Below are 7,330 nucleotides of genomic sequence, written 5' to 3' on the forward strand. Positions count from 1 at the left end.
CTACCGCTTGCAAACACACGCGAGTATAGATAAGGAAAGCTCTGTATCTGCTTCAGCCGCTCCCGATCAAGTGCAACCCACCCCTCTTGGCACCGCTGCCCCCGAAGCCGGCCCCGTCCGGCCTACAGAGCGCACCCAGGGGCCCGACCCTCGCTCCTGGAACCGGACGCTCACACACCCCCCGCCGCGGCCCGCCTCACGCCGTTTCTATAGCACCCAGTCAGACCTCTCGCCGCTCTCGCGAGATCCGCCACCTCTCCCGCCGAGCTGCGCGATGAGTTAGCCGGGAGCTCGCTCCCGCCAACGAGCTTACGTCATTTCCGCCAGGAGCGACGGGCCGGAAGTACTCCTCGCGCACGTGGGAGGGCGCACGCCGGCGGTTGCACCGCCCCCCCGGGGAGGCCCCGCCCCTGGAGCGGTACTCCTGGCGATCCGTGCGTGAGTTTGCTTCCGCGTGGGACGCTGGTAAAGCTAAGCAGGGTTGGACGGGGGCGAGGGTGGATGGGAGGCCTGTAAGGCTTGTTGTAGGGCAGGGCTGGGGAAGCGGAGGGTACCGACACCAGCTTTAGGATGAGTTCCTGCTGGAACTGGGGCTGCTGCGGCCCTCCCCGAGTGGGGAGCGAGGCCTGTGCTTCCCTGGGCCTGTTTTGACTGGCAATTAACGTGCGAATAACTCTTAAAGCAAATACTGGTGTGTATCTGCACCTTACAGATGCCAACTGAAAATGAGTAAAGGGAAACGTGCTGCTGAGAAGGACGCCGATGAGAGGGACAGTGACAGCGATGAGTTTGCAGAGTTTACAGAGAGCTTTAACCAGCTCGAGTTGCTGGAAACGCACCGGCATTTGATTCCTATAGGAACTCAGAGCGGTTGGTCAGGGCAGTCTGACGATGAAGACGACGAGCAAGAAAGAAGTGAGGAGTGGTATGAAATGCAAGAAAAAAAAATGGAGAAAAATCCAGAGAAATTGCTACTCTGGGCAGCTGAAAACAATCGGGTAAGGGATCTGTTCTGTGTACTGCTAAACAAAATGCTGTACTGAATTGATGTCTGCAGTTCTGTCCGCAAACAAATACTTCCCTATATTGTCTTCATCCCTCCCAGTTATTTTGACTGAGGTTTCACAAGCTGCTCTGGAAAGCATCTCCCTTTGTATTCCACACACTAAAATATTTCTTGGCCAGTTAGCTTTTCAGAAGAAAAGTTTTGACTGTAGATCGAAGTTCAAATATCAGCACTGTTTTTAAACTTGGATCAACTCAAAAGTGTGCTGGTATTTATTTGTGATATGCAAGCATTGTAACTGGGGTGGAGAGAGTGTATCTGAAGCTTTCATTTCTTCAAATCTACACACTCTGAGAATGGAAGGGACCCATAGGGATCGAGTCCAATCCTATGGTTTTTTTTTGTTGTTGTTTTTTTTAATCTTGTTAATACAAAAAAGCTTTTTATTCTTGGAAGAGTGAGAGAGAAGATGCAGATTCTTGTTAGGCAGCTGGTTACACCCTTGTGTTTATAACAAAGGCAACTAATGAAAATAAACATACACAAAACGCAGCTGTAGTTCTGTGGAGGCATACCTTTCTTCAGAGGCAAAGGTACTCCTTAAGGCACTGTGGTTAGGTGCACCAAACTAAGTGAGGTGGATCACAGTTGTGTTTTTGAGCCAGACTGATGTGTCTCTATTTCAAGTAATAATAACTAGTTCCATCGTAAAACTTCCTGTAATGCACAGTCTTCTGTGAGACAGACAGAAACTGCTTTTTCTTTAGGAGAAAAAAAACCAACCTGCATCTTTAGAACAGAACACTAGGAGTGGTGTGTCTTTTTTGCAAAGGTTCCTATTAATTCCCTGTTTCCCTTCAATAGCTGACTACAGTGAGGAGGCTCCTTTCTGAAAAGCTGGCTCCAGTTAACGCTCGTGATGAAGATCAATACACTCCTCTCCATCGAGCTTCCTACAGTGGGCACCTGGACATGGCCCGTGAGTTGGTTGCCCAGGGGGCAGATATTCATGCACAAACCGTGGATGGCTGGACCCCCCTGCACAGCGCGTGCAAGTGGAACAATACCAAAGTGGCCGCGTTCTTACTTCAGCAAGGTGCAGACATCAACGCTCAGACAAATGGTTTGCTGACACCTTTACATATTGCTGCAGGAAACAAAAACAGTAGGGAAACCCTTGAACTTCTGCTGATGAATCGCTACATAAAAGCAGACCTGAAAAATAACTTGGATGAAACCGCCCTTGACATTGCTAGGAGGACTGATATATACCACTACCTTTTTGAAATAGTAGAAGACTGCATAAATGCTGTGTCCCCTTAAAAGCTGTGGTCCAGCTTGTAAATGTGAGATTTACTGCCTCTTGTTTGTCACACAGCGTTCTGTGTGCTTGGTCTGTCCCTTTGCATCAAGGTTGTCATTTAACATACTGAAATATTCTTAATCAGTCAAAATCTCACCTTTGGCAACTCGACACTGTGGTTTCCCTCATACTTTGAAGTGCCATTACTGTTATCAGGGTATTCAGAAAGCTTTAGTGAATTTCATAATTTCAGTGAGTCTGTGCTTAATTAGTGCAAATTTGGAGGGATGTTTGGTCCAAAACATTAATGTCAAAGCAGGAGGGAAAACTGGACCATTTACTTTGTGAAAGAATTCAGGTTTGGTTATGCAGAGCTTATTACACCTCACTAGAAAATTATTTTTTGAGGAACTTTTTTTAAACTTCATGGAAGCTCTGAATGAATATAACTTACTTGGGTGATTTACAAAATGCTTAGTGATATGGTGTAAGGCCTATTATAAAATAAAACAATCATAAATCAATTATTGTCATATCTTTAACTGAAAGCTCAATAGACAGTGAAATTGCCTGTTCATTAATCAAAAAAACTATTCATAGGAACTTCAGCTGGGCGAGGATAAACAGACAAAATCCTGTAGTATCTGATTGCTAGTTCTTGGTATCCAAACCTGAGCTGGGCTTCAGAAGGTCTGACAGAGGTTTTATTGCCATGATTTAACCAAAGTGAATGTGGTTTCTTTAAGGCCAGTAATGTGCACTTACGTGCAGTTTCTTGCTTCAGTAATGCAAGTTAGAAATGCAGTGGTTTACAGTGAAGGCCTGGGACTCTTCATCTCAGGTTGAATATAAGGAAAACTCTTCTGGATGGATATTAGGAACAATTTGTTCTTAGAAAGATTGAACAGAAGGAGCATTGGCACAGTCTGCCCAGGGGTGTGAGGGAGTTCAAGAACTGTGGAGATGTGGCACTGAGGAATGTGGTGAGTGGGCATGGTGGGGAGTAGGCTGGTGGTTGGACTAGGTGTCCTTGGAGGTCTTTTCTGACCTCAAGGATTTTATGTTAGCCTGTTTTGTCCTCTGATGGAGCATCTTTGAGAGCACCTGCATCACCTCACAGGGAGCAGAGGGGCAGCGCTGAGCTCTTCATGGCGACCAACGACAGAACCTGCGAGGACGGCACGAAGCTGCATCATAGGAGGGGATCGGGAAAAGGTTTTTCACCAGAGGGCGGTCACGCACAGGAACAGCACCGCTCATGGCACCGAGCTTGCCAGAATTCAAGCAGCATCTGGACAACGCTCTAATTTTTAGGTGGTTCTTAGACCTTACGGGCCCCTTCCAAGTCGGGACGTTCTGTCGTCCCCTGGCCGACTCCTGCAGCACAGCTCGAGGCAGCCACAAGATGGCGACGCGCGACCGCCGCCCGAGCGCAGCCCACGCGCTCCGCTGACAACCGCCCCACGCGCGTCGTACCCGCCGGGGAGCGGCGGCCATGGAGGCGGGCGGCGGGCGGCAGCAGGCGGGAGCGGCCGAAGAGGCGGACGGCGGCGGCCGCAGCGAGACGGCGGGAGGCGGGCAGCCCCGTGAGCGCCCCATTCCCTCCTCTTAACATTCCCGGCTCTCGCGTCCCCGCAGCTGTCGGGCGCTGGGATGGGGACGGGAGGTGTCACATCCCCCCTTCGGTTGCCTTCTGTGGGGGGTAGTGGCCGCTGCCATGGGGTGCGAGACCTGCTCCTCCCGCCCTCAGCTGCATCCTTGGGTTGTTCACCACGGAGGGACTCCATCGCCACAGCTCCCCGGAGCCCGGGGTTGCCTTGGCTGCGGCATCCCGCGCTGCAGAGTCTGCTGTTGACCGTTATGGTGTCTGTAAATCTATCTTAATGTGTAGTAAAGCAAAAAGAACAGGATAGAATGAGATTACAGCCAGCGAAGCACGCTGGCATTAGGGAAGTTAAAATAACTGGTTCTTGTGTGATGTGTTTTGCTAACAGGGAAGAACTTTTTGTACGTTGAGCCACCTAAGAGAGTTAAAGAAATACTTGAAGAAGAGCTCTGTTTTTGGAAAGAAGAATGCCACATTAGACATCCAGCTGCAGGTAATCCTCCCTAGGAGCAAATGGAAAGTGTCAGGGCAAATGAAACAAAATGTTTTGAGGAATTGTAACAAGATTGTTTATCTAAAAACCAAACTAAACAAAAGCTCATTCTACAACACTTATGTACTAGTCTAAGGAACATTTAGAAACAGAAGGATTGTATATAGTCTAGTTTTTTATCATGAAATTATGAGACAATTCCATGTGATCTATCAGCTTAATATAACTAAATCCAATACCAAGTGGTAGAGAGGTTTTGTTACTTCTTTCTTCCAAAGAAGAGATTTTATTACTTCTTTCCTTGAAGGAGGTGTTGTAGTTACTGGAATACATTGTCTGCTTCTGCTGCTCAGAATTGAAGTTAGTGTCGAAAAGAAGAAGTTGAGGTAAAAATGAATAAAGAGAAACACAGGAAAACAAAGCAATTAGAAAATCAGTCAGTTTAGGCAGCCTGAAGGTTGTAGACAGACTTAAATACAGTAGAAAATGAGGAAATGTAAGTCTGAGAGGGAACAAGGTGTTTGCTCTAGATAAGAAACAATAAAAAAGGTATTTCAGTATTTGTATTGTTAATAGCCCGTACAGATAATGATCTACTTCTTTTAACTTACGTCTCTGCTAACACCTGGAGCTAACATTAGCACTAAGGTGTTGAGCTGTTTGTCAACTGGTACTCCTAAATCCACAATACTTTTCCACCACAAGAACCATGTGGTTCTTGTTCTGTGGCCCTGCATTCTATCTCAAAGGGTAAAGCTATTCCTTGGTTATGTTAAGCAGTATTTTGTTGGAATAGGCCCACCATAATCTTTCTTGATATTACATCTTCCACAAATGCATCAAGGCCTTAAATTTTGCCTTTATTTCCAAATCTGGACAAGTTTGGAAAAGGTCTTTCTGTGTTCTCCTGTTTAGGATTGGAACCCAAAAGTAAATTTGCTCAAAATGAATTTCAAATAATTGGATTCACAGATGAAAATGTACATAAGTTGGGTGATGTAGTCAGTATCCTGTCAGATTTAAACCATTTGAACCTGCAACTGTGTGACTGTGATTGTGCTCCTTATGGAATTATTGTGCACACTGGTAAATGAACTACTTATGTAAACTCTGTTCATGCTAAATGGAGAAAAAAAGCACTTTGAAAGCACAGTTCTTCTGACTGTCTTTGCATTCATCGTTCTCTGTAAGAAGATGGTAAAGGGGATCTGGACCAGTGGTTGAGTTGTGGATGTTAACATTAGTCTGCTCAGTCCACCCTTGTGTCTGATGTTACTAAGAGCTCAGTGCACCAACACTGTGCTGCATTCATCTGCCACTGGATGAAATTGTCTGGAAGATTTCAGTTTGATCACATGAATGGATGTTACAAAATTGCTCTCTGCAGATGTCAGTCACTCTTCTTCATTAATTGTGGAAGATGTGTATATTGTTGTCCCTACCAATTTCTAATTACAGTACTGACCAAAGAGTCTGCCTTTTAAAAGTTTCACCAGTTCTAGAACAAGTTTAAATAGTCAGTTGTAACTGTATTATTTTGACTAATTATTAACAGTGGCTCTGGAAGGAATTTGGAGCGAGAGAAAGAATTTCTCCATCAGAGGCCTGCAACCAGCATCACAGAACAGAAATGTTTTACTTTTACAACCTCAGTTCTACTCAAGGCATGTACTCATGAAAAGTAAGAGTCAACAATAAGAATCTTTGCCTATAACAACTCACTTTAAAGTTGCATTTAATGTTTCTTTTTGTAATTGTAGTTTTAAGCACAGTCGTCTCAATCTCTTTTGCTGGAATGTGTTAACTTTGTAGTGGGAAGTGAGATCTAACCCTTAGGAAACAGTGAATTCATTAGCTTTATGAGAGGAATATTATTAGTGCCATAAGGTTGCAGAAGACATGAACTGAGCATATTTTGCCATTAAAAGAGGCTCTGTATCATGTTCTTATGAGCTAGCTGTTTAAAAATACAGCTAGCAGCATGATTTTCAGGACCTCTTTCTTCAGTCTTGATCTTGTGAGCTCTAGAGATACTGACATCTTAAAAACTATCCCCTGTTGCCCGTAAGTGATTGACTGACACAAATTAGATGGCCTAATCCATAACAGGTTCTAACTGCAGTCACTTCTGGCATATACTCAAACTAAAATTTTAGTCACACCAAAGAAATGCAATAGAAGAATGCCTCAGAGTTCAGAGATGGCTGCAATTTTATAAGTCATGTGCCTGAGACTTCCAGTGAAAACACACAGCCTTTAAAGATTCTCATCTCTTTTATTTCCCATTAAGAGCAGTGAGAAAAGCACAGATTTAAAACAAAACAGGTTATTCAAATTTATTTAGGTGCTGAAACATATGGGATTTGTTGGTTTTCACTGGGAATGTAGATGTTCCTTTGTTCCTAAGGGCTGCTGCAAGAAGGAGAAGTGATGCTTTTCCTCACTAGCTTTCCTGCCTGCTTTGCAGCAGAATAGGCAGGTAGCGTGAGAGGAGGGATGGCAGAAAAGATACAAACAAGAACAAACTGGAAGCAATCTGACTTCAGTTCCTATAGTCATCAAACCATTTCCATTCACGCAGTTTCTTCCATGTAAGGAGCAGGAGGAAAAGATGTGACAATATACTAATTGAGAGATGGAATATCTGTGAAGTTAGATGAAAAAGGCAAGGGATTTCCGAGGGAAGATTAACTTAATGTGTTGAGCACCCGAAGGAGAGGCAGCAGGCTAAGGATAAAGGAGAAGCACAGACAGGGGCAGTGAATGAAGAAGACAGAGAACAGAAAGTTAGCAATTCTTGAAGGAAATTGAAGAGAAAAACATAGTTCAGCAAGGTAGGGATAGAAATTAAAAGGAAGAAACGAAGAAAAAATGGGGTAGGAGAAATAAGTAGAAGAGAAGAAAAGGAAAGAAGGAAATTAG

At 44.6% G+C, this 7,330-nt stretch overlaps 2 protein-coding genes across 2 annotated transcripts; both read left to right on the forward strand.

Annotated features, from left to right (window-relative positions):
- The first annotated feature begins 392 nt into the window (after positions 1 to 392).
- On the forward strand, positions 393 to 2,815 carry ANKRD49 (ankyrin repeat domain 49). The gene is made up of 3 exons (XM_065730010.1): positions 393 to 465; positions 713 to 998; positions 1,871 to 2,815. Exons 2-3 carry the CDS (start codon positions 726 to 728, stop codon positions 2,327 to 2,329), a joined length of 732 nt encoding a protein of 243 aa, XP_065586082.1. The 5' UTR covers positions 393 to 465; positions 713 to 725; the 3' UTR covers positions 2,330 to 2,815.
- Positions 2,816 to 3,804: 989 nt separating this feature from the next.
- Positions 3,805 to 6,106, forward strand: CUNH11orf97 (chromosome unknown C11orf97 homolog). The gene is made up of 3 exons (XM_065730367.1): positions 3,805 to 3,895; positions 4,304 to 4,408; positions 5,964 to 6,106. The coding sequence occupies exons 1-3, from the start codon at positions 3,805 to 3,807 to the stop codon at positions 6,104 to 6,106; spliced, it is 339 nt and encodes a 112-aa protein (XP_065586439.1).
- Positions 6,107 to 7,330: the final 1,224 nt, after the last annotated feature.

The sequence above is a fragment of the Cyrtonyx montezumae genome, unplaced genomic scaffold (assembly GCF_038088225.1).
Source record: "Cyrtonyx montezumae isolate F1298 unplaced genomic scaffold, pur_monq_1.0 scaffold_12, whole genome shotgun sequence".
Taxonomy (NCBI): domain Eukaryota; kingdom Metazoa; phylum Chordata; class Aves; order Galliformes; family Odontophoridae; genus Cyrtonyx; species Cyrtonyx montezumae.

Excerpts from the sequence above, each read along its gene's own strand:
- ANKRD49 (XM_065730010.1), top strand. The coding sequence starts at position 726 with ATGAGTAAAGGGAAACGTGCTGCTGAGAAGGACGCCGATGAGAGGGAC. Across the intron at positions 999-1,870 it reads GGGCAGCTGAAAACAATCGG|CTGACTACAGTGAGGAGGCT; the intron begins GTAAGGGATCTG and ends TCCCTTCAATAG.
- CUNH11orf97 (XM_065730367.1), top strand. The coding sequence starts at position 3,805 with ATGGAGGCGGGCGGCGGGCGGCAGCAGGCGGGAGCGGCCGAAGAGGCG. Across the intron at positions 3,896-4,303 it reads GGCGGGAGGCGGGCAGCCCC|GGAAGAACTTTTTGTACGTT; the intron begins GTGAGCGCCCCA and ends TTTTGCTAACAG. Across the intron at positions 4,409-5,963 it reads CATTAGACATCCAGCTGCAG|TGGCTCTGGAAGGAATTTGG; the intron begins GTAATCCTCCCT and ends AATTATTAACAG.